Source organism: Oncorhynchus masou, chromosome 25 (genome assembly GCF_036934945.1).
Source record: "Oncorhynchus masou masou isolate Uvic2021 chromosome 25, UVic_Omas_1.1, whole genome shotgun sequence".
Lineage (NCBI taxonomy): Eukaryota > Metazoa > Chordata > Actinopteri > Salmoniformes > Salmonidae > Oncorhynchus > Oncorhynchus masou.
This window is the reverse complement of record NC_088236.1, coordinates 48574107-48600945: the sequence shown is the minus strand read 5'-3', so window position 1 is coordinate 48600945 and position 26839 is coordinate 48574107. Positions and strand designations below refer to the sequence as shown.

Below are 26839 nucleotides of genomic sequence, written 5' to 3'. Positions count from 1 at the left end.
GAGTCAGAGTCTCTCGGCAGGTCCACCCCACTCATTATCTCAGCCTTTTTCTTATGCTATGCCAACTAGGCTCGTAATTTAACAACTTTATTTACAGACGGCATAAAAGTTTGTTATTAAGGCACATGAAACTTCACATGTTCGAGAAGGCATTTTTGCCAAAAAATGCATTTTGATTTTAAGAAAATTGTTTACGCTCAAATGGCTCTCCTGTGAAGTCGTGACTTGCAACATATGCCTAGTTTCCTGAAATGGGTCACATTTGGAGAGTTTCTCCCATTCTCCTCTGCAGATCCTCTCAGGTGTCAGGTTGGATGGGAAGTGTCGCTGCACAGCTCTTCAGGTCTCTCCGGAGATGTTAGATCGGGTTCAAGTCCGGGCTCTGGCTGGGCCACTCAAGGAATTTCAGACTTGTCCGGAAGCCACTTTTGCGTTGTCTTGGCTGTGTGCTAGGGTCGTTGTCCTGTTAGAACGTCAACCTTCGCCCCAGTCTGAGGTCCTGAGCACGCTGGAGCAGGCATTCAACAAGGATTTCTCTGCACTACTTTTGTGAAGAAGGAAAAAAATACATGTGTTGTTGCATTTCCTACAGCACCCTCATCAGCCTTACTTCCCGCAGCTATTCGAAGGGCACTATGGTAGACGGGGGAAACCCTTTTCATGCAGAAATTACGTCGATACAGAAATTACTTTTTTGTGGGCGGTTAGGAGAACTTAAGCAGCAGGTTAGGAGACTTGACATTGCAGGTTAAAAGAGTGGCCGTGTTCAATACCATCAAAATGACTGCAGATGACTGCCGACTGACTGATCTACAAATCACCTTGCATCATAAATAACTAATCATTTTTATTTGTAGATCAGTCAGTCACAATATACCCATGATATATTGCGGTTTTGATCGTAAATCACCACACATTTGTGGCCAGCTGAAGCAAAATGGTAATTAAAAGCACCACAAATTTTGACCATAGTAGAACATAACAACACAGACAAATTAATCAAGTTAAGGGTGATTCATTTGAATACAGAACAATTGTTTGGATATTGGATTTGGTTATTAAAAGCACCACACATTTTTGGCCAGCTGAAGCCAAATGGTTATTAAAAGCAGCAACGAGGGGGTGGAGTTTTGTTTAAAAGATTTGACCACTTTGCAGAAGTTAGCTGGATTACCACCACTCTCAGATACACAATTCAAGAAATATGTTGATTTTGCTTTTCTAACCAGAGATAGAAATCTATTTCTCATTGTCTGAAAGACTGCCAATCAGACGTAGAATCAATCAGTCTTAACCCACGCTACATTTATTTCCTTTAATTTAAGACAATTCATGCGTAAACCAAGGATTATATCGTTTTTTTTTGTACAGAACATGTTTATCTGCAACAAATTAAATTGGGAAACAATTAAGGGCCTGATCAGAGTCAGTGATGGTTGGCATAATCCACCAGACACTTAACCCCAGCTCAGACACAAAATATTGCTCATTAAAATAAACAAATATATATTTGTAACACTGCATGAGTGAGATTTAGGTATCTAAACACCTCTTATGCAGGAAATGGGACAATGGTCACTGAACTCATTAGCAAATATCCCATTGGCTGTACAATTATGAGGAGCATTTGTTAGAATAATATCTAAAAGAGTAGATTTGTTAGAGTGTTTAAAGTTGGAGCGAGTTGAGTTAGATTTAGCTCAGAGATGGTAATGGGTACAGAAACATTTAAATGGCTCTTTATGCCAACTTTGTCATACTAAAAACATTATAATCAGTCAGAGACACACCAGAGTCCGGCATAGACTCCTTTAACCAAGATTCAGTTATAACCAGAATGTCCATGTTGGTACAGAAGAAAGATACAATACAAATGATTTTTCCCAAAGCTGCAGCTGTGGGATTTCAGATCAGACAGTCTCTTTAAAGAACATGCCATGCTCAGCAGGTAGCTATTAGAAATTACCATGGGTTGGCTTGAATTGGAATACATACAAGACTGCCTAGAACCGAACTATTAGGCTGAACCACTGAACCCATAATTCCTCCCTGGCTTATTAATTTGTAATTTCAAACAATATATTCAAAGTGCTGCCCACTATATTCCAACTATTGAATTATAATAATCTTTCTATTTCCATGATTCAAACAGTTCACCAATAAACTAGGCCTAGATTGTTTGCCCATATTTACCAGTCAGCTCTACATGGCACAATGTTTAGATGATAACAAAAGTGTAGTAAATGCAGAAATGGATGAAAATGCAGCAAATTACTTTTAGTTGAAGTTATATTGTTTTATTCTGTTCAATCAGAATGTATAAATCCCCACTGAAATCACTTATAATGTATTTGTTGCCACCCGAGGGTAATTTAGAACTTTTATTATTCAAAAACATAAAATACTGTCAAACCGTCAAAAATTTGATATGATATTTTGGCCATATTGCCCAGCCTTAGGTCAAAGACTCAATCATGTACACTCTACTTTAGTTGTGGCTGCTTTGTATGATGTATTGTTGTCTCTACCTTCTTAACCTTTGTTTGTGCAATGTTTTGGTGCTGCTACCATGTTGTGTTGCTGCCATGTTGTTGTCATGTTGTGTTGCTGCCTTATGTTGATGTCTTTAGGTCCCTCTTTATGTAGTGTTGTGTCTCTCTTGTTGTGATGTGTGTTTTGTCCTATATTTATATTGCATTTATTTTTTAAATCCGAGGCCATCCCCGCAGGAGGCCTTTTGCCATTTGGTAGGCTGTCATTGTAAATAATATATTTGTTCTTAACTGACTTGCCTAGTTAAATAAAGGTTAAATAAAATAAAGACATTGCATGTATCAACCAATGGTTGAGTGCCACGTCATCGACTGACAGATTGCTGTAACATAAGCTGATAAGTAAAATACCTATCCAGTCGTCGTACGATCTTGCATGCATCAGCAACGCCTGGGCAGAGGAATGCGCCCATAGGTTGCATAGCACATTATCAACTGGGTAATTTACTGACAGAATTCTGTAACATATTTTATTGACCCTGGATTTATAAGCGCGGATATCGACTCTGCCACTTGAGCATGCTTTTGAGGCACAGTCGATAGCGCACTGGACTTCGGGCTAGAAGGTCTAGGGTTCGAGACTGTTTCATTACAATGTGATGTGGTTAGCTGATGCGTAAAAAACCTTACCTTTTTTTATTAACAACAAATCAATACAGGAAGTACATGTGGGAACAGAAGTATATATTAATAATATACAGGGCTAGGGGTTACATACATACTTACTATTTCAACAGCTTTTTTTTGTTAGTAGAGTATTTAATTGTCTTAAAATACAGTTCAATTTATTTTTGTAAGGTATTTGTACATTTACATTTGTGAATATGAAATTTGTCCAAAATAATTAAATAAAAATGTTTCAGCTTATTTCTATCGTAGGTAAAGAATCCAAGAAGTACATATCTCCACAATAGTGTAAGATCTTCATAAATGTGTTCAATTATAAATCTACTGATGTCTTGCCACAGTTTTCTTACATAAATACAATGCCAAAAAAAGATGCAACACTGTTTCTGGGTGGTCATCACAAAATAAACTATTTGAGTTTATGTTTTCCTTAAACTTCTTGATGCCTAAAATACCTATTCAGGCGTTGTAGGATCTGGTATGCGTCAGAAACGCCTGGGCAACGAATGTACCCAACATCTGGTCTTGTTTGACGTCATTGCTGCCGACAGTACAGGCGACTGCCAACTGACTGACCTACAAAGAACACTGCATCATAACTACTCGTTATTATTTGTAGGTCAGGTACAGTCACAATTTACCCTTGATCCATTACGGTTCTGATCCTTTCAAACACCGCCAGAGATAGAGCACGGCCTCTTTGTTCTCGAATTGAACAGGATGGACCCCAAGGCCCAACAAATCTTTTTCTGTCTTTTTCCTGCCTGTTTTCATAAAAACGGCGCAAATGTGATAAGTGAACCGGGCTCAATGCTGCTAATATATTTTACTATGATATTGAAAGGTTTCGTGATGTCAATCCTCAAATATTTTGAATTGTAATGTCTTCAAATATGTATAATTTTCATCAGGCTTTCGTTATAGGCCGTTCTTGTTTAGTTAGACACAATTTTTCCTTTGACAAGAACCGTAGCTAGTTTGCTAGGGTTTAAGTCACTATACGATTCATCTTTATTATCGTTTAGCTAAGTGATATATAACCTGGATGACTATTCACTTTTACACTCGCTGGCAAATAATGTTTGGGACGGTTTGCTAGAAAGTCAGGCTCTTTTAGCGAGCTAATTAAGTTAGCGTCGACGAGTTTTGGTACTCGGCGAACCTCCCCCCGCTTCATGTTCACATGAGGTCTCTCAACAACGCATTTCACTTCGCCAGTGTGCTTGCATTTAACAGTAACGAACCCCGAGACGAAGGGTCACGCTAATTAACGTTAGCAGCTCATTAGACCGGTGCGTGTCCTGTGGCTATCTTGCTGCTGCTGTAGCTAGGCAAGTACAGTAGCTAAGTGCTCAAGCATAGCACTCGATGCTGGCTAAAAATAACCAACTCTTTGTCCCCCATTCAGCACCCCACCAAAAGTGGTGAGCTCGCCTATTAGAGCCCGTCCACCTTACGACTTTACATACAACCAGTTGGGACTTTGTCGCTCTACATGGTCGATACAGCCAAGTCAGGACGATCGGAAGAGGTTGGAGGCACTGTAGTTTGTGAGACGAACTGGCATGAGGCATCTCTCTCCGACTGGGTGTCTTCAAGTCGGGTTACCAAAGTAAACGCATTCAACTGGCTTTTTTTGACCGAACATCAAGCGTAATCCATGGCGGTGGCCTGTCACCAGTAGCTTGTTCCCGGCAGGGAAAACATTAGCTGTTTAACATTAACAATACTGTTAAAGGACACCCCCTTTGTTCTGATTGTAAACTGTGAAAGAAATCATTTAAAGTTATTGTACCACAGTGGAACATCATGTCGGAGGATAACAATGCAGACAAATTCATCAAGGTACTGTAATGTTGATTAATTTGAATACAGAACAATTGTTTGCATGTTAGATGTGCTGCTAATGTTGTCATAAGGCTAGGGCTGGGAATTGCCAGGGACCTCAGGATATTTAGGTGCCGATAAGATATGTATTGCGATTCTCACGATTATAGCTATATGTATTGCGATTCGAGGTTCCAAACATATTGCTGCAGAAGGACACGAGAGGCATGAGAGAACGAGTTTATCAGACATGGAAATAAGTGTTGAAAACAAATTGGCTCCATATTTAAAAGGAACATTTAGAAGCAGCTATTAATGAAAAATACAGAAGTTTTGGTGCAGGTAGCTCGCGCAAAAATAATAGGATATTGTCAAAATGATATGATACAATTTATCGTCAGAAATAATATCCGGATATGTAACTTATCAATTCCTCCTGTCACTACATAATATGCATTGGAATGTCACTTGATAAGAGTCAGATTGTACTTCAAAGACTAATGTCAGTTGTTTATTTATATTGCAGACACATTTCGTTCCTCATGGTATGATATTGTTGTTTAGAAGAAATATTTCATGCATAACATACTCTTTTCAAATTACACATCTGACATGTTTTGGAAAGTTTTATTTTTTCTTTCATCTCACATGAAACTTTCCTGGTTTAGTTTTCCACTTAAAGGAACACTCCACCCAAAAGTATATTTTGGTATTTATTTTATTAGTCCATAGTTGACATAGTCCCAAAATATTTGGATCAAATCTGCAATCAAGTTTTGAAGATATGTAACTTAAAAATACAGAGATCATCCTTGTAAGATGCTGCAAAATGCGTCATGACTCTTGCTGTCCCCAGTCCACCTGGCCGTGCTGCTGCTCCATTTTCAACTGTTCTTTCTGCGGCAATGGAACCCTGACCTGTTCACCGGACATGCTATTTGTCCCAGACCTGCTGTTTTCAACTCCCTAGAGACAGCAGGAGCGGTAGAGATACTCTCAATGATCAGCTATGAAAAGCCAACTGACATTTACTCCTGAGGTTCTGACCTGTTGCACCCTCGACAACTACTGTGATTATTATTATTTGACCATGCTGGTCATTTATGAACATTTGAACATCTTGGCCATGTTCTGTTATAATCTCCACCCGGCACAGCCAGAAGAGGACTGGCCACCCCTCATAGCCTTTCTAGGGAGTTTTTCCAAGCCTGCATTGCTTGCTGTTTGGGGTTTTAGGCTGGGTTTCTGTACAGCACTTTGAGATATCAGCTGATGTAAGAATATGAATACATATATGAATATGAATAATATATATGAATACATTTGATTTGATCATAAGGGTATGATTTCTGTATTTTGAAAGTTACTTTTGGTCATGTAGTGTATGTATCAATGTAGTGTATGTATCAACCTGCTCGTTGAACATCTCATTCCAAAATCATCAAATCAAATTGTATTTGTCACATGCGCCTAATACAACAGGTGTAGACCTTATAGTGAAATGCTTACTTACAAGCCCTACACCAACATTGCAGTTCAAGAAATAGAGTTAGGAAAATATTTACTAAATAAGCTAAAGTAAAAAATAAGTTACACAATAAAATAACAATAACGAGGCTATATACATGGGGTACCTGTACCTGGTCAATGTACAGGTTTGTCAAGGTAATTTGCACATAAAGGTTGGGGTAAAGTTACTATGCATAGATAATAAACCGCGAGTAGCAGCAGTGTAAAAACAAGGGGGAGGTGTCAGGCAATGTAAATAGTCCAGGTGGCCATTTTATTAATTGATCAGCAGTCTTATGGCTTGGGGGTAGAAGCTGATAAGGAGCCTTTTGGACCTAGACATGGCGCTCCGGTCCCGCTTGCCGTCTGACCATTTTTTTGGGGCCTAACTCTGACACTACTTGGTATATCGGTCCTGGATGGCAGGAAGCTTGGCTCCAGTGATGTACTGGGCTGTACGCACTACCTTACGGTTAGATGCCGAGCAGTTGCCATACCAGGCGGTGATGCAACCGGTCAGGATGCTCTTGAGGGTGCAGCTGTAGAATTTTTGAGGATCTGGTAACCCATGACAAATCTTTTCATTCTCCTGAGGGGGAAAAGGTGTTTTGTGCGCGGTTCACAACTATACTGGTGTGTTTGGACCATGATAGTTTGTTGGTGATGTGGACACCAAGGAACTTAAAACTCTTGACCCGCTTCACTACAGACCCGTTGATGTTAATGGGGCCCTGTTCTGCCCTCCTTTTCTTGTCGTCCATGATGGCTCCTTTGTCTTGCTAACATTGAGGGAGAGGTTGTTGTCCTGGAACTACGCTGCCAGGTCTCTGACCACCTCCCTATAGGCTGTCTTGTTGGTGATAAGGCCTACTACTGTTGTGTTGTCAGCAAATGATTGTTAATGATTCTTAATGATGGTGTTGGAGTCGTGCTTGGCCACACAGTCATGGGTTAACAGGGAGTACAGGAGGGGACTAAGCACGCACCCCTGAGGGGTTCCAGTGTTGAGAATGAGCGTGGCAGATGTTGTTGCCTACCCTTACCATCTGAGAGTGGCCCGTCAGGAAGTCCATGATTCAGTTGCAGAGTGAGGTGTTTAGTCCCAGTGTCCTTAGCTTAGTGATGAGCTTTGTGGCCAATATGGTGTTGGGCTGTAGTCATTGAACAGCATTCTCACATAGATATTCCTTTTGTCCATGTGGGAAAAGGCAGCGTGGAGTGCGATTGAGATTGCGTCATCTGTGGATCTGTTGGGACGGTATGCTTGTGAGCTTGTGAGCTTGTGATGCCTATCACTTCACGGCTGAGCCGTTGTTGCTCCTAGACATTCCCACTTCACTATCATAGGATGACTACCTTTCCAATAAGTCAATTCGTCAAATTTCTGCCACCATGCTAGAGTTGCCCAGGTCAACTGTAAAAGCGGTTTATTTTATTATTTTAAGGGCTATATCTATTCCTGGTTCTACATTTTTGGATCTGGGCATGCTTATTCAAGATGGTAAGGAAAGCACTTTTAAAGAATTACCAGGCAACCTCTACTGATTGAATGAGGTCAATATCCTTCCAGGATACCCGGGCCAGGTCGATTAGAAAGGCCTGCTCGCTGAATTGTTTTAGGGAGCGTTTGACAGTGATGAGGGGTGGTCTTTTGACCGCATAACCATTACGGACGCAGGCAATTAGGCAGTGATCGCTGAGATCCTGGTTGAAGACAGCAGAGGTCTATTTAGAGGGCAGGTTGATTAGGATGATATCTATAAGGGTGCCCGTGTTTATAGATTTGGGGTTGTACCTGGTAGGTTCATTGATAATTTCTGTAAGATTGAGGGCATCAAGCTTAGATTGTAGGATGGCCGGGGTGCTAAGCATGTCCCAGTTTAGGTCACATAACAGCACGAGCTCTGAAGATAGATGGGGGGGGGGCAATCAATTCACATATGGTGTTTAGGGCACAGCTGGGGGCAGAAGGTGGCCTATAGCAAGCAGCAGCAGTGAGAGACTTGTTTCTGGAAAGGTGGATTTTTAAAGAAGCTCAAATTGTTTGGGCACAGACCTGGATAGTAAGACAGAACTCTGCAGGTTATCTCTGCAGTAGATTGCAACTCCGCCCCCTTTGGCAGTTCTATCTTGTCGGAAAATGTTATAGTTAGGGATGGAAATTTCAGGGTTTTTGGTCTTCCTAAGCCAGGATTCAGACGCGGCTAGGACATCCGGGTTGGCAGAGCGTGCTAACGCAGTGAATGAAACAAACTTAGGGAGGAGGCTTCTAATGTTAACATGCATGAAACCAAGGCTTTTATGGTTACAAAAGTCAACAAATGAGAGCTCCTGGGGAATGGGAGTGGAGCTAGCCACTGAAGGGCCTGGATTAACCTCTACACCACCAGAGGAGAAGTAGGATAAGGGTACAGCTAAAGGATATAAGAACTGGTCGTCTAGTACATTCGGAACAGAGAGTAAACAGAGCAGGTTTCTGTGCGTGGTAGAATATTCAAGGCATAATGTACAGACAAAGGTTTGGTAGGAGGTGAATATAGTGGAGGTAAACCTGTGCATTGAGTGACGATGAGAGAGATATTGTCTCTAGAAACATAATTTAATCCAGGTGAGGTCACCACGTTTGGAACTAAAGGGTTAGCTAAGGCGTATTGTGCAGGGCTAGAGGCTCTACAGTGAAATAAGGCAATAATCACTAACCAAAACAGTAATGGTCAAGGCATATTGACATTAGGGAGAGGCATGCGTAGCCGAGTGATCATAGGGGTCCAGTGAGTAGCTCGGCGGGCTGGTGACACGACGATTCAGACAGCTAGCGGGACGGGGCTAGCAAGCTAGCAGAAGGTCCTTAGAGGGACGTCGCGACGGAAGAAGTCTGTTGTAGCCCCCTCGTGCTGTTACGTCGGCAGAGTAGTCGTGACGGATCAGTAGGGCTCTGTGTGATAAAATGGTCCAGGCTAATTGATAAAATAGGTATAGTGGCCAAAGAATTTGTCCGATGGGCCTCTTCAGCTAACAGTCCGATATGCTCTCGACAGCTAGCGGGCCGCGGCTAGCAGATGGGCATTCAGGGGACGTCATGATGGAGGGGCCAGTTGAAAACCCCCCTCGGGCAGATTACGTCTGTAGTCCAGACGTGATGCATCGGCGGGGCTCAGTGTCGGCAGTGAAGGGGGTCCAGGCCAATTGGCAAAATAGGTATTGTAGCCCAAGGAGTGGCTGATGGACCTCTTCGGCTTTCCGGGAGATGGGCTTAGCAAAGGCTAGCTCCAGGCTAATTGGTTCTTGCTTCGGGACAGAGACGTTAGCCAGGAGTGGCCACTCGGATAGCATCTAGCTAGCTGCGATGATCCAGGTGAAAAGGTTCAGAGCTTGCGGTAGGAATCCGGTGATATGGAGAAAAACAAGTCCGATTTGCTCTGGTTTGAGTCGCGCTGTGCAGACTGGCAAGAGTTGTCTGGGCTAAAGGTTAGCTGATGACCGCTAGCTGACTACTAGCTAGTAGCTAGTTAGCTGGCTAGCTTCTGTTGGGGGTTCCGGTTCAAAAGTAAAGAAAATAGCAGATCCATACCACATTGGGTGAGGCGAATTGCAGGAGAGTATGTTGAAGTTGAGGTTAAGAAAAATATAAAAAGATATACACGGGACAAGACGAGGACAAAGGCGTCTGACTGCTACGCCATCTTGGATAAAAATGACAGAATAGGAACCAAAGTTTTCGTCAGTGTTTCCAGGTGACCCTAATTAGGTGTTACGTTACATGTTTGCATACTTCATGTAGCCTGCTATCCAAGATATTCATCCTTATTCCTATCTGATTCGATACTGTTACACAAACATGCTTATCTAGGCCTACGTCAGCACTGGTACTAGGCGGTATTATTAAACTAAGTTTGCTCTGACTCTTAGTACACTTAGCAAGCTAGCTAACTAGCGATTAGCATTAGCAGCTAACTAGCAAACAGTAGTTTGCAGACAGTAAGATACACAAAGAAATAGTGTAATTATAGAATGCTTGTGGAAAGCAGCATGTCACCAACAATTATGCATCCATCTGACCATGCAGAGTGATCGAGCAACTGCTCTCTCCTTGAGTGTTGGGGGCAGGGTTTGGTGTTGTTGGGGGCAGGGTTTGGTGTAGCTCGGGGCGGCAGGGTAGGCTAGTGGTTAGAGCGTTGGACTAGTAACCGAAAGGTTGCAAGTTAAAATCCCCTAGCTGACAAGGAAGAAGGTTCTGATTGGAGAGGTGCGGTTTGCATTGCCGAGCTGTGAACAAGAAAATATGAAATCCAGATTTTAGATGCTATGTTTTGGTCTGGCTTTGCACAGACATGTTTCCTCTACTTGGAATCCATTTTCTAAATAATTTAAAAAGGTTCCTAAATTTGGGCTAGGGTATTATAGACTAATTAGCCTACCAGATGCTTTTAGCTGGAAAGACTTTAATGTATTAAGGCTATGTACCGCCCTGTGAAGTGTGAACCCCCCTTTCCTCTCACCAGGTTTGTCTTAAATGTTACCCAGCCAGCCTTCCAGTGTGGACCTCTAATAATCTGCAGACAACCCCTCAGCTGCCTGGCCTAGTCTCCCCTGCTCTTCTCCACTACACTTAGTGTGTCATTGGGCATCCATATCAGCCATAATATCTTATCCAAGTGGCCCCTGCTCACACAGCTGGGTTAGAATGTGCTAAGGATGGGAGAGAGGGTGGGTTTTTGAAATAGCCTTTCACCGAGAATTGGAACACAGCTTGAGCCAGACTGCACACCAAAAGCTTCAAGGGCCAGAATGGTCCACTAGACTGAAAAGGAAATGCTTCAAGTGGCAATTGAGTTTATCCTAAGCATTTAGGCTTTTAAAAACAACTCTTCCCTTGCTGTTTGTCAAATATGCCCTAGCTAGCCATAGGATAGAAATGGTAGAAACAGAGCCCAGAGGTAAGGGATAGGTCATCTCTGGTCCAAGAAAAGCCTTGAGTAATTGTTATGCGTTACAATTCGTTCCAAGTGTCAACACAACAGGAGCTTGACCTAGCAAAAGAGAGATTAGCCAATATTAACTGAACAGGGATGCTGCTGCCTACACTTGTTTAGTGTGTGACATTTTTCCAATATCTATCTCTTGTGTTTGTCCTTCTCCCTCTCTTAGGAAACCTCCATCTTGGAAGAGTACAACATTAATTGGACACAGAAGCTCGGAGCAGGGATCAGTGGACCTGTTAGGTGAGCATTCTTCTGAATTTGCCCTATTTTGCCTAGTTTGCCCAGGGATACTAACTAATTTGTAGGAGATGCATAAATTATTGCATATTAGGCCTGTAGATGAGGTTGAAGAGTGGTCCTCCAGAGGAGTCCAGTGCTCTTAGACTGGATGGGGACTGGTGTTAAAGGTGGTGTCACTCAGTGTGTTTACAGTGCGAGGGCTGGGAATTGCTAGGGACCTCACGATACAATATTGTGCCAATACGATATGTATTGTGATTCTCACGATTCTATATACTCCGATTCGATATTGCAAACTTCTACAGATGCACCATCAATAGCATTCTGTAGGGCTGCCACCTGGTACGCAAACTACACCGCCCACAAGCGCATGACTCTACAGAGGGTGTTCCGGTCTGCCCAATGGATCACCGGGGGTAAACTGCCTGCCCTCCAGGACATCTACAGCACCTGGTGTCATAGGAAGGCCAAGAAGATCATCAAGGACCTGAGCCATGGCCTGTTCACCATGCTACTATTTAGCAGACAGAGACAGTACAGGTGTATCAACGCCGTGACCGAGAAACTAGAAAACAGCTTTGATCTCCAGGCCATCAGTCTGTTGAACAGCCATTACTAGCCAGCCACCGCATGGTACTCTGCCTGGCAACTTAGACTGCTGCCCCATGTATGAAGAGATATAACACTGGTCATTTTTACAATGTTGACATACGCACTTAATGTGGATACTGAACAAAATTATAAATGCAACAGGTAAATTTGGTACCATTTTCATGAGCTGAAATAAGTGTATGTATATACACTACTGTTCAAAAGTTTGGGGTCACTTAGAAATGTCCTTGTTTTTTTGAAGATGAGCAGATTTTTTTTTGTCCATTAAAATAACATCAAATTGATCAGAAATACAGTGTAGACATTGTTAATGACTATTGTAGCTGGAAACGGCTGATTTTATAATTTTTTTAAACATTTATTTAATTTTTTTGAAATATCTAGAGGTGTACCGAGGCCCATTATCGGCAATCATCCAATGGCACGTTGTGTTAGCTATTATTTTTTTAACCTTTATTTAACTAGGCAAGTCAGTTAAGAACAAATTCTTATTTTCAATGACAGCCTAGGAACAGTGAGTTAACTGCCTGTTCAGGAGCAGAACACCATATTTGTACCTTGTCAGCTCGGGGATTTGAACTTGCAACCTTCCAGTTACTAGTCCAACGCTCTAACCACTAGGCTACCCTGCCGCCCCTAATCCAAGTTTATCATTTTAAAAGGCCAATTCATCATTAGAAATCCCTTTTGCAATTATGTTGGCACAGATAAACCGTTGTGCTGATTTAAAGAAGCAATTAAACTGGCCTTCTTTAGACTAGTTGAGTATCTGGAGCATCATCATTTGTGGGTTCTATTACAGGCTCAAAATGGCCAGAAACAAAGAACTCATCAGTCTATTCTTGTTCTGAGAAATGAAGGCTATTCCATGCGAGAAATTGTCAAGAAACTTCGACAGCTGCATCATGCTTGGGTAGCCAGTGCCACATCACCTCCTTATTCAGAAGTCTCCGCAGTGGCTCACACACTTCAGAGAGGCGCGGCATGAACTTGGAGAGATAGTTCACAACACCTATGAACCTCTGCACTGCCTTGGTGTCTTTGGGGTGGGGCATGTCCTGGATTGCCCTGATGGCCTCAGACCAGACCAAGAGACACTCTGCAGACAGGATGTGGCAATGGAAGCGGACCTCTCTGACTTTCTATCACTTTTGCATCATGGTCTCGGATTGCCTCATCTGTTTCTCCACAGATGATGATAAGTTTGTCATCCGCAATAGGCTCATGGTCAATCAGGAGTCCCCCCCCACCCCGCAGGTGCGCCTGCTTTTGCGTGCTTTTGGCAGCTTGTACAGTACATCAAATGTCGGCATTATGTACAGTGCATTCGGAAAGTATTCTTACCCCTTGACTTTTTCTACATTTTGTTACGTTACAGCCTTATTCTAAAATTGATTAAATTGTTTTTTCCCCCTCATCAATCTACGCACAAATACCACATAATATTAAGTCTGTCTGGTAACAGTAATGTTAATGTTGAATGAATGTTAATGTTGAATGAATGTTAATAAAATAGTTTTTATTTACTAACTCTATTTTACCAATGTACCAATCGGGCTTCAGGAAGAAGCATATCACAATTACAGCAGCCATGAAGGTTTTAAATGATATCACTGAAGCCCTTGACAAAAAACAGCACTGTGTCTCACTTTTTATTGATCTCTAAGGCTTTTGATACAGTTGATCATGCTATACTAAGGCAGAGATTGTCGAGTGTAGGTCTTTCGGGGCATGCCGTAGTTTGCAAACTGTCTGATAGAACTATCTGTCTGATAGAACTCAATGCACTCAATTTGATGGGCTTTTGTCTGTTAAATTGTCAGTCTTGAATGGTGTGCCCCAAGGCGCTGTACTTGGTCCTCTCTTATTCACTATTTATATAAATGATTTAGACAAAAATGTCCAAAATGCACAACTTCATTTTTATGCTGATGATACTGTTGTACCTCGTCTCTTACAAAAGCTTTCCAGAATATGCAAACTGCTTTTTATACTGTTCAAACATACCTTGTGTCAATTGAAGTTATCCTAAAAACTAATGGTGTTTTCTAATGCAAGAAATAGACCTCTGAACCTTTCACCTATTACTACCTGTCAGGGCAAGGAGATTGAGGTTGTAAGCCTGGGCTACCCTGGGGCGGCAGGGTAGCCAAGTGGTTAGAGCGTTGGACTAGTAACCGGAAGGTTGCAAGTTCAAATCCCCGAGCTGACAAGGTACAAATCTGTCGTTCTGCCCCTGAACAGGCAGTTAACCCACTGTTCCTAGGCCGTCATTGAAAATAAGAATTTGTTCTTAACTGACTTGCCTAGTAAAAAAAAAAAAATATATATATATATATATTTTGAATTTTAATTGATGACGGACTCTTAAATTGCATATTCAACAACTTACAAAAAATTTGAAGCTGAAATTTGGATTTTATTTTAGGAATAAGGCCTGTTTTTCGTTTGAAGCCAGAAAGAGGCTAGAATCAGCTACATTTATGCCTTTACTAGACTATGGGGATATTTTATATATGAATGCTTCCGCTCAGTGTTTGAGATCAATTGACACTCTTTACCATGGCACTTTGAGATGTATTTTAAACTGCAAAATCCTTACGCACCACTGCACTTTGTATACCAGGGTTGGCTGGCCTTCTCTCGTCACTTGTAGCCATTTTGGGTTTACTACCTTTTTATTTGTGCATTTTTATTGTTCAGAAATGTGGTGGGTACTCTCTTCGTTCGCTGTACTTTATCCTGCTAACTGTTCCAAATGTCCGAACTGAATTTGGTAAAAAGGGCTTTTATGTACTCTGCGCCATTGTCTTGGAACACCTTACAAAATACTTTTATACTGGAAGAACTTGTCCCGATTGGTGTTTATAAATCACTGATGAAGGATTTTGAGGCTGATTCCCTGACCTGTCAATGTTTTTAATTTGCTGATTTATACTTTTGTGAATTCAATGGTTTTTACTAGATTACTTGTAGTTTGTCTGTCTGTAATTTTTTTGAAATGACTTGGTGCTGCCTATCTTGGCCAGGGTCCTCTTGAAAAATAGATTTTATTCTCAATGAGCCCTTCCTGGTTAAATAAATAAATAAATAAATGACAAAGCAAAAACGGGTTTAGACATTTTTGCAAATGTATAAAAAAATAAATCAACGATGACATTTACATAAGTACATATTGCACATTTAACTTAATAATAGAGTGGACTACCGTGCACCATGAAAAAATGCCTCAGTATTTTTATATTGTCAAATGTTTTCCTTGAAATGTTTATTTTCCCCTCCAAAGAGTTTGTGTGAAGAAGTCGACTCAGGAACGATTGGCCCTGAAAATCCTAATTGATCGCCCCAAGGCCCGAAATGAGGTTTGAACCATTGTTTTGCTTTTCTGATTGTCTTTTGTACGTCCTTGTCTGTTTGTCGTCTGTGTCTGTTTGGTCAGCGTTGAGTCTCCTGTGTCTACGTTCCAAAGGACATCCTATTCCCTATGTAGTGCATTACTTTTAACCAGGGCTCTAGGGCTAAAAATAGTGCACTATATAGGGAATAGTGTTCCATTCGGGGGCATGCACCTTGTATTGTCTTTCGTCATTGTGTATCTTCTTGTCTTATCTCCACTCTTCAACTAATACTCAGGGTGGCTGTGTCTGTCACTCACCCACCCAATGTCATCACCAGCCCATGACATACTTCCCTGATAAAGCACCTCCAGTTCATCAGCTGTGTGAGGTGAAGTCGAAATGAGCAATGCAGTCACATGTCACCCCCCCCCCCCCTCCCAAATTGACCCACTACTACTGTTTACTTTGTGCGTCAGGCATCTTACTGAGTCTACCTTTAACTCCCTGTTCTGTCCATGATTCAGGTGCGGCTCCACATGATGTGTGCTACACACCCCAACATTGTGCAGATTATGGAGGTGTACGCCAATAGTGTGCAGTTTCCTCACGAATCCATTCCAAGGTGAGGAGGAGCAAGTCCAATGTACCAGTACATACAGCATGTTATTGACGGGCTCATTTGAAACACGTGAATGTTTTTATCGAATTGCTACATAGTGTATTTACGTGTTATGCTCCTGCACCTAGTGTTTGTGTATCTGTTTAAATGTAACAATAGGTAACCATGACATTCAGATGTAACAACAAAACAAAAACTTTACCCCAGATTTGAGTAAAGGAAAATGCCTTAATTTTCCACTTCCATGTGGCTGCAGAGCGAGGTTACTGATCGTCATGGAGATGATGGAGGGAGGCGAGCTGTTCCACAGGATCAGTCAGCACAGACACTTTACAGAGAAGATGGCTAGCCAGGTCACCAAACAGGTAACCCTAAAATTCCTTTGCGGTATAGTTGGTAGACCAAAGTGCTTGCAACACCAAGGGTCGATTCCTATTGGGGCCACCCATATGGAAAATGTATGATCGCATGACTAACTCACTTTGGATAAAAGCGTTTGCTAAATGGTGTGTATTAGATTTATGCACATTCAAATGTGACAAATTCCTCCTCTCAGGCTTCTAATGCACCCGTGTATTAATAACATAACTTCCTGTGAACGTTGTGTAGCTGAGCCGATGTCTGAGTTTCCTCTGTCCCCCATCAGATCGGCCAGGCCCTTGAACACTGTCACTCACTGAATATTGCACATCGAGACCTGAAACCAGAGAACCTGCTCTTCAAGGATAACTCCCTGGTGAGGGGATAGATGGGCTTACGGGGAAATGTGCATGCACACACACACACACAACTCTTACTACAGCTGTCTAGTAATAGGCTACAACAAGCACGTTGCAAGAGTCCTTTCACCTTTTTAGGAAATATGTTCTGACGTTCTCCCTTTCATGTTCTAGGATGCACCGGTGAAGTTGTGCGATTTTGGATTTGCAAAGATTGACCAGGGGGACTTGATGACCCCACAGTTCACTCCTTACTACGTTGCACCTCAGGTAAGGATGGGTGCTCTGCTCAGTTCTGACACCAGGTTGGGGAGCATTTAAAAAAAAAGTCCTGCTTCAATGAGTGTCGTCTTCTCCTCTCACCCTAGGTACTTGAGGCTCAAAGGCGACACCAGAAGGAAAAGTCTGGAATAATACCTACCTCACCCACCCCTTACACCTATAACAAGGTGAGCAACTACCCTACCTCAGCCACGACAAACCATTATCCCACAAATGGCAGCATCTGTTTTTTTTAAGGATTTACAAAAACATCATCTCGCAAGCATCTTTGCATGCTGCAACATATTTCCACTATATGACATCAGTGTTGTTTGCAGGGTTGTGTCGAGCTCTCTTTCTCTATCCCTATGGCCTGGCTCATTCACTTTCCCTTGCTGTGCGTACAGAGCTGTGACCTGTGGTCCATGGGGGTGATCATCTACGTGATGCTGTGTGGCTACCCTCCCTTCTACTCCAAGCACCACAGCCGCACCATCCCCAAGGATATGCGCAAAAAGATCATGACGGCCAGCTTTGACTTCCCCGAGGACGAGTGGAGCCAGATCTCTGAAATGGCTAAGGACATTGTCCGCAAGTACGTCCCTACAGCAGGTCTTACTGTGTGTGCGCCAAGGATATTGTCCTCAAATACCTCCCCAACATGGATTGTGGGTGTCTCAAAACAGATGGCATGGTTCATCAGTGATATTTTAGGCAAAACCAATTTGGACCGCAACCAGTGTTTTAGTGCTGTATTGTTTGGATTGAGTAGGAACAGTCTAGTTCACTAATATTACTCTCCCTCTGTAGGCTGCTGAAGGTGAAGCCTGAGGAGAGGCTGACCATTGAGGGTGTACTGGAACACCCCTGGCTCAACTGCACAGAGGCCCTGGACAACGTGCTGCCCTCCGCACAGATGATGATGGACAAGGTGGGCCTGGATGGATGGACAGAGATAGAGCTATATAAATGCTCTCTGTCTCAAAGCATTACTTAGGCCCAGTCATACTTCATACAGGGCTGTGAGACTCTGGGGTCCAAAAGTTTGCTGACTGCCTTAAAAACTTCAATGTTCATGGTGTAACACTTTGCCTTGTGACCCTTCCTGTCTCCCGCCAACTCTCTCTCCCTCTGCCAGGCAATGGTAGCAGGGATCCAGCAGGCCCATGCTGAACAGCTGGCTAACATGAGAATACAGGACCTCAACATCAGCCTCAAGCCACTCAACTCCGTCAATAACCCCATCCTGAGGAAAAGGAAACTCCTAGGGTACGTTGGTCTCTCTGTCTGCCTGCCTGTCTTGTTACATGCCTCTATGCCTCTTTTGTAGTTGGTTAGGATCTGCTTCACATTGTCTGACTGTAGAGCCCATAGTGAGGAGTGACTTTCAACAGCACTGCTAAACCAAATATGTGTGTGTGTGTGGTTGGTGTCTGGTGTGTGTTTTGTGTGTTTTTTTGTGTGTTTTGTGGTACAGCAGCAAGCAGAGGGATGGCTTCTTCATCCACGATCCAGAGAACGGCGGCGAGGACGCCAATGTGGCCCTGGAGAAACTCAGAGACGTCATCGCTCAGTGTATCCTCCCACAGGCTGGTCAGTCTCGCCACACAAACACACACACACAAACACTTCACGTCAACCAATACAGGTGTGCATCTCCTATTGACAAGCACAGACAAACAAACATGTATGCACTTACACATTTACTTGGTATACAGCACAGACAATTGACACTTAACTGTGTGTATGTGGCAGGGGAGAATGAGGACGAGAAACTGAATGAGGTGATGCATGATGCGTGGCGTTTCAACCGAGACTGCAAACTACTGCGAGACGGGCTGCAGGGCCTCAGCTGGGATGGTAGGCACAACACGGCACTATATATGACATACAGTGTGCAATGTCAGCTTATACAGTTGAAGTCAGAAGTTTACATACACTTAGACTGGAGTCATTAACTTGTTTTTCAACCACTCTACAAATTTTCAAACATTTGTTTACAGACTATATCACAATTCCAGTGGGTCAGAAGTTTACATGCACTAAGTTGACTGTGCCTTAAACAGCTTGGAAAATTCAAGAAAATGATGTCATGGCTTTAGAAGCTTTTTTACATTATTTGAGTCAATTGGAGGTGTACCTGTGGATGTATTTCAAGGCCTATCTTCAAACTCAGTGCCTCTTCGCAAAATCAAACTAAATCAGGCAAGACCTCAGAAAAAACAATTGTCGACCTCCAGAAGTCTCATTCATCCTTGTGAGCAATTTCCAAATGCCTGAAGTACCACGTGCATCTGTACAAACAATAGTATGCAAGTATAAACACCATGGGACCATGAGACCATACCGCTCAGGAAGGAGACGCATTCTGTCTCCTAGAGATAAACGTACTTTGGTGCGAAAAGTGCAAATCAATCCCAGAACAACAGCAAAGGACCTTGTGAAGATGCTGGAGGAAACAGGTACAACGTATCTATATCCACAGTAAAACGAGTCATATATCGACATAACCCGAAAGGCTGTACAGCAAGGAAGAAGCCACTGCTCTAAAACCGCCATAAAAAAAGCCAGATTACGGTTTGCAACTGCACATGGACAAAGATCACACTTTTTTTGGATGAATGTCCACTGGTCTGATGAAACAAAAATAGAACTGTTTGGCCATAATGACCATCGCTATGTTTGGAGGAAAAAAGGGGGAGACTTGCAAGCCCGAAGAACACCATCCCAACCGTGAAGCACGGTGTTGGCAGCATCATGTGGGGGTGCTTTGCTGCAGGAGGGACTGGTGCACTTCACAAAATAGATGGCATCATGAAGCAGGAAAATGATGTGTATATATTGAAGCAACATCTCAAGACATCAGTCAGGAAGTTAAAGCTTGGTTGCAAATGGGTCTTCCAACTGGACAATGACCCCAAGCATACTTCCAAAGTTGTGGCAAAATGGCTTAAGGACAACAAAGTCAAGGTATTGGAGTGGCCATCACAAAGCCCTGACCTCAATCCTATAGAATATTTGTGGGCAGAACTGAAAAAGCGTGTGCAAGCAAGGAGGCCTACAAACCTGACTCCAGCTCTGTCAGGAGGAATGGGCCAAAATTCACCCAATTTATTGTGGGAAGCTTGTGAAAGGCTACCTGAAATGTTTGACCCAAGTTAAACAATTTATAGATAATGCTACACTCAATTAGTATTTGGTATGTGAACTTCTGACCCACTGGGAATGTTACGAATTAAATAAAAGCAGATTTTAAATTCTCTACTATTAATCTGACATTTCACATTCTTAAAATAAAGTGGTGATCTTAATTGACCTAAGACAAGACATTCTTGCTAGTATTAAATATCAGGAATTGTGAGAAACAGAGTTTAAATGTATCTGGCTAAGGTGTATGTAAACTTCCAACTTCAAGTGTATACAGTATTCAGACCCCTTGACTTTCCACAGTTTGTTACAGCCTTATTCTAAAATTGATTCAATAGTTTTTTCCCGCCTCATTAATCTACACACAATACACCATGTTTGCAAATGTATACAACAAACTTAAATCACGTTTACCTAAGTATTCAGACCCTTTACTCAGTACTTTGTTGACGCACCTTTGGCAGCGTTTGCAGCCTTGAGTCTTCTTGGGTATGATGCTACAAGCTTGGCACTCCGGGAGTTTCTCCCATTTTTCTCTGCCGATCCTCTCAAGCTCTGTCCGGTTGGATGGGGAACGTTGCTGCACAGCTATTTTCAGGTCTCTCCAGAGATGTTCAATCGGGTTCATATCTGGGCTCTGGCTGGGCCACTCAAGGACATTCAGAGACTTGTCCCGAAGGCACTCCTGCGTTGTCTTGGCTGTGTGCTTAGGGTCGTTGTCCTGTTGGAAGGTGAACCTTTACCCCAGTCTGAGGTGCTCTGTAGCAGGTTTTCATCAAGGACGTCTCTGTACTTTGCTCCATTTCTTCTTTCTCTCGATCCTGACTAGTCTCTTAGTCACTACCGTTGAAAAACATCCCCACAGGATGATGCTGCCACCACCATGCTTCACCATAGGGATGGAGCCAGGTTTCCTCCAGACATGACGCTTGGCATTCATGCCAAAGAGTTCAATCTTTGTTGTTTATCATGGTCTGAGGGTCTTTAGTTCCTTTTGGGAAACTCCAAGCAGGCTCTCATGTGCCTTTTACTGAGGAGTAGCTTCCGTCTGGCCCCTCTACCATAAAGGCCTGATTGGTGGATTGCTGCAGAGATGGTTGTCCTTCTGCAAGGTTCTCCAATCTCCACAGAGGAACTCTAGAGCTCTGTCAGTGACCATCAGGTTCTTGGTCACCTCCCTGACCAAGGCCCTTCGCCCTCGATTGCTCAGTTTGGCCGGGTGGCCAGCTCTATGAAGAGTCTTGGTGGTTCCAAACTTCTTCCATTTTTAAGAATGACGGAGGCCACTTTTCTTGGGGACCTTCAATGGTGCAGATATTTTTTGGCACCCGTCCCCAGATCTGTGCCTCGACACAATCCTGTCTTGGAGCTCTACGGACTGTGGGACCTTTATATAGACCGGTGTGTGCCTTTCCAAAACATGTCCAATCAATTGAATTTACCACAGGTGGACTCCAATGAAGTTGTTGAAACATCTTAAGGATGAGCAATGGAAACAAGATGCACCTGAGCTAAATTTCAAGTCACATAGCAAAGGGTCTGATACTTAAGTAAATAAAGTATTTCTGGGCAAACATTTAAAAAAATTCTTTAAAAAAAACAGTTTTTGAATAGGCCTGTAATGTAACAAAGTGGAAAATGTCTAGGGGCCTGAATCCTTTCCAAAGGCAGTGCACTAATTTCTGTGGAGGAAATCCCATAATTAAAGGGAAGTTCTACCTTTTTTCAGCATAAAATTCTAATTCCTCAGTTAGTAACCTTTACCTGCTCACATGAAAATCACATGATGTACAGCAGATGATGGCATCAGTGTCTCCGGATGATGTCATCGGTAAACACTTATCTTCAATCTGTTTGATAACAAAATATAGAAAAACAAAGTTTTGAAATGTGTTGATGTTGGATGGTGCTGGAGATGAAAATTATGTTGAAAAAGAGTGGAATTTCCCTAATCTGGTTCCAGTCAACATTTTTCTTTGGTCTCCATTGTAGGACGGGCCTTCTCTGACAAAGTGGACCGCTTGAAGTTGGCTGAAATAGTGAAACAGGCCATAGAGGAAAAGACACATTTACAAGACTCTCAGTAGCAAGTGATTTATTTATCTCCTTTTGTATCGTTTATTCTAACATTTTTTTAAGCCAATGACTGTAGAGGCATTATGTAAATTAACAAGCTAAAACTATAGGATTTTTTTTAAAGAATTCACTTGCAAGACTATTGTACTGTAGATATATTGAAAAGAGGCCTTGTTGGCACTATATATATTTTTTTATGAACGACTGCAAAGAATAAACAAATCCTTATATTTTCGTAAAAAAGAGGAAAATCACAAAAATATTATTTTCTGTAACCCACTGGAGGGAATTTTTACACGCTGCTTGTCCTGGATGTCCACGGTGATGTTTTAATCTCACTCGTTTTTATTTAATTGGATTCTTATTCCTTTACCTTTTTAACAATGCTACAAATTGTATTTATTTCACAAAGAAACCCTTATTTTTGACCATGAAGCCTGATGTTTGATCATTCTGTCAGTTGAACAATATGGGTCTTTAAAGCAGACGGAGGAACTAGGCTTAAACTTGGATTGTTCACCCATTGGGTGGTAAGTGGTCCAGGGGGTAGGGAGAGGGACCTCGGTGGAAGTGTGAGGGTTTCCTGTTTAGCTCCATTAGTTCGCTGAGATTACTGCTGTTGTACCTTGAAGCTACTCTGCTTCAATCTAGATATCAGCAACAGTCAACTTTATTACGTAATGTGCAATGGTAATTTAAAGCATGTGCATAATTTGTACATAGGTTCAATATACATACATGTTGTAAAATACACTAAATCCTCAAAAGTATGTGCACGCCTGCTCGTTGAACATCTCATTAGAAAATCATGGGCATTAATATGGAGTTGGTCCAAATAGCCTGTCCTCAGTTGCAACACTCAATACTGAGTTCCAAACTACCCCTGGAAGCAAAGTCAGCACAAGAACTGTTTGTCAGGAGCTTCATGAAATGGGTTTCCATGGCCGTGCAGCCGCACACAAGCCTAAGATCGCCATGTGCGATGCCAAGCGATTGGCTGGAGTGGTCTAAAGCTCGCCACCATTGGACAGTGGAGATGTGTTCTCTGGAGTGATGAATCATGCTTCACCATCTGATGGATGAATCTGGGTTTGGCGGATGCCAGGAAAGCAGTAACTTCCAGAATGCATAGTGCCAACTGTAAAGTTTGTTGGAGGCGGAATAATGGTCTGGAGCTGTTTTTCACGGTTCGGGTTAGGCCCCTTAGTTCCAGTGAAGGGAAGTCTACAGCATGCAATGACGTTCTGGAGGATTCTTTGCTTCAAAATGGTTTGTCGAAATCAGTGTGAAAGAACTTGAATGGCTTGCACAGAGCCCTGACCTCAACCCCATCAAACACTTTCTGGGATGAATTGGAACACTGACTGCGAGCCAGACATCAGTTCCGGACCTCACTAATGCTCTTGTAGCTTAATGGGAAGCAAATCTCTACAGCAATGTTCCAACATCTAGTGGAAAGCCTTCCTAGAGGAGTGGATGCTGTTATAGCAGCAAAGGGGGGACCAACTCCATTTTAATGCTGATGATTTTGGAATGAGATGTTTGACAAGCAGGTTCACATACTTTTGATCTAGTAGTGTATATTTCTGTATGTAAAGTCTTATTTATGGCTAACATGGACTCCCTGCTGTGGTCAAGAGCTTAGAGAACACTAAACAAGACTGGTAAAAAGATGCAATGTAGGTTTACTACAGTACTTGATTATTTGTTACTTGTATATATGGTATATATCTTAAGATGTTTAAACATTTTCAAATGTACAGTACCATCAAAAGTTTGGACTCCTACTCATTCAAGGGTTTTTCTTTTCTTTTTTACTATTTTCAACATTATAGAATAATAGTGAAGACCTCAAAACTATTAAATAACACATGGAATCATGTAGTAACCAAAAAAGTGTTTAAAAAACAAATGATAGTTTTGTCCTTTTGAAAAACAAATGATAGTCCCACTAAGCGCACAACAGATGGGATGGCGTATCGTTGCAGAATGCTCAGACTGCAGAATTCCACCGGTCTAAATGTACATTGCTAGTGTTTCTTGGCCCAAGCAAGCCTTTTAGTAGTGGTTTCTTTGCAGCAATTTGACCATGAAGGCCTGCTTCACGCAGTCTCCTCTGAACAGTTGATGTGTCTGTTACTTGAACTCTGATGCATTTATTTGGGCTGCAATTTCTAAGGCTGGTAACTCCAATGAACTTATCCTCTGCAGCAGAGTTAACTCTGGGTCTTCCTTTCCTGTGGTTGTCCTCATGAGAGCCAGTTTCATCATAGCGCTTGATGGTTTTTGCGACTGCACTTGAAGAAACTTTCAAAGTGCTTGAAATGTTCCTGAATGACTGATCTTCATGTTTTAAAGTACTGATGGACTGTCATTTCTCTTTGCTTATTTGAGCTGTTCTTGCCAATAATATGGACTTGGATCTTTTACCAAATAGGGTTAGCTTCTGTATACCACCCCTACCTTGTCACAACACAGCTGATAGGCTCAAACACATTAAGATGGAAAGAAATACCACAAATTAACTTTGAACAAGGCACACTAGTGAATTAAAATGCATTCCAGATTACTATGAAGCTGGTTGAGAGCATGCCAAGATTGTGCAAAGCTGTCCTCAAGGATAATGGTGGCTACTTTGAAGAATCTCAAATATAAAATATATTTTGATTTGTTTAACACATTTTTGGGGGGGGTTACTACATGACTATATGTGTTATTTCATAGTTTTGATGTCTTCATTGTGATTCTACAATGTAGAAAATGGTAAAAATGAAGATAAACCCTTGAATGAGTGTGTCCAAACTTTTGACTGGTACTGTATACAGTTGAAGTCAGAAGTTTACATACAACTTAGCCAAATACATTTAAACTCAGTTTTTCACAATTCCTGGTATTTAATCCTAGCAAAAATTCCCTGTCTTAGTTCAGTTAGGATCACCACTTTATTTTAAGGATGTGAAATGTCAGAATAATAGTAGATTTATTTCAGCTTTTATTTCCTTCATCACATTCCCGTTGGGTCAGAAGATTACATGCACTAAATTAGTATTTGGTAGCATTACCTTTAAATTGTTTAACTAGGGCCAAACGTTTTGGGTAGCCTTCCACAAACTTCACACAATAAGTTGGGTGAATTTTGGCCCATTCCTCATGACAGAGCTGGTGTAATTGAGTCAGGTTTGTAGGCCTCCTTGCTCGCACACACTTTTTCAGTTCTGCCTACAAATGTTCTATAGGATTGAGGTCAGGGCCTTCTGATGGCCACTCCAATACCTGGACTTTGTTGTGGCAAAATGGCTTAAGGACAACTTTGGAAGTATGCTTGGGGTCATTGTCCATTTGGAAGAACCGTTTGCGACGAAGCTTTATTAACTTCCTGGCTGACGTCTTGAGATGTTGCTTCAATATATCCACGTAATTTTCCTACCTCATGATGCCATCTATTTTGTGAAATGCACCAGTCCCTCCTGCAGCAAATAACCCCCACAACATGATGCTGCCACCCCTGTGCTTCACTGTTGGAATGGTGTACTTGCAAGCCTCCCCCTTTTTCCTCATAACATATAGATGGTCAAACAGTTCTATTTTTGTTTCATCAGACCAGAGGACATTTCTCCAAAAAGTATGATCTTTGTCCCCATGTGCGGTTGCAAACCGTAGTCTGGCTTTTTTATGGTGGTTTTGGAGCAGTGGCTTCTTCCTGGCCGGGCAGCCTTTCCCGTTATGTCGGTATAGGACTCGTTTTACTGTGGATATAGATACTTTTGTACCCATTTCCTCCAGCATCTTCACACAGTCCTTTGCTGCTGTTCTGGGATTGATTTTCACTTTTTGCATCAAAGTATGTTCATCTCTCGGAGACAGAACGCGTCTTCATCCTGAGCAGTATGACGGCTGCGTGGTCCCATGGTGTTTATACTTGAGTACTATTGTTTGTACAGATGAACGTTGTACCTAAAGGCGTTTGGAATTTGCCCCCAAGGATGAACCAGACTTGTGGAGGTTTACAATTATTTTTCTGTCTTGGCTGATTTATTTAGGTTTTCCCATTAATGTCAAGCAAAGAGGCACTGAGTTTGAAGGTAGGCCTTAAAATACATCCACAGGTACACCTCCAATTGACTCAAATGATGTCAATTAGCTTCTAAAGTCATGACATCCTTTTCTGTAATTTTCCAAGCTGTTTAAAGGTACAATCAACTTCGTGTATGTAAACTTCTGACCCACTGGAATTGTGATACAGTGAAATAATCTGTCTGTAAACAATTATTGTTGGAAAAATGACTTGTCATGCACAAAGTAGATGTCGTAACAGAATTGCCAAAACTAT

The 26839-nt window shown here is 42.1% G+C and overlaps 1 protein-coding gene across 4 annotated transcripts in view; it reads left to right on the top strand.

Annotated features, from left to right (window-relative positions):
* The first annotated feature begins 4007 nt into the window (after positions 1-4007).
* Positions 4008-26839, top strand: part of LOC135514431 (MAP kinase-activated protein kinase 5) — a 41160-nt gene continuing 18328 nt past the window's right edge. Inside the window, exons 1-15 of one of the 4 annotated variants that reach the window (XM_064937931.1) lie at positions 4008-4791; positions 4980-5024; positions 11664-11737; positions 15636-15711; positions 16212-16309; positions 16563-16671; positions 16953-17042; positions 17200-17295; positions 17394-17474; positions 17694-17881; positions 18097-18217; positions 18425-18555; positions 18764-18879; positions 19042-19146; positions 22426-24274. In XM_064937931.1, coding sequence (XP_064794003.1) covers positions 4675-4791; positions 4980-5024; positions 11664-11737; positions 15636-15711; positions 16212-16309; positions 16563-16671; positions 16953-17042; positions 17200-17295; positions 17394-17474; positions 17694-17881; positions 18097-18217; positions 18425-18555; positions 18764-18879; positions 19042-19146; positions 22426-22520 — 1542 coding nt within the window. In that variant the 5' untranslated portion in view covers positions 4008-4674 and the 3' untranslated portion in view covers positions 22521-24274. Of the gene's footprint in view, positions 4792-4833; positions 5025-11663; positions 11738-15635; positions 15712-16211; positions 16310-16562; positions 16672-16952; positions 17043-17199; positions 17296-17393; positions 17475-17693; positions 17882-18096; positions 18218-18424; positions 18556-18763; positions 18880-19041; positions 19147-22425; positions 24275-26839 lie in introns of those variants that run through there. The other 3 variants (XM_064937929.1, XM_064937928.1, XM_064937930.1) reach the window with 3 other exon arrangements.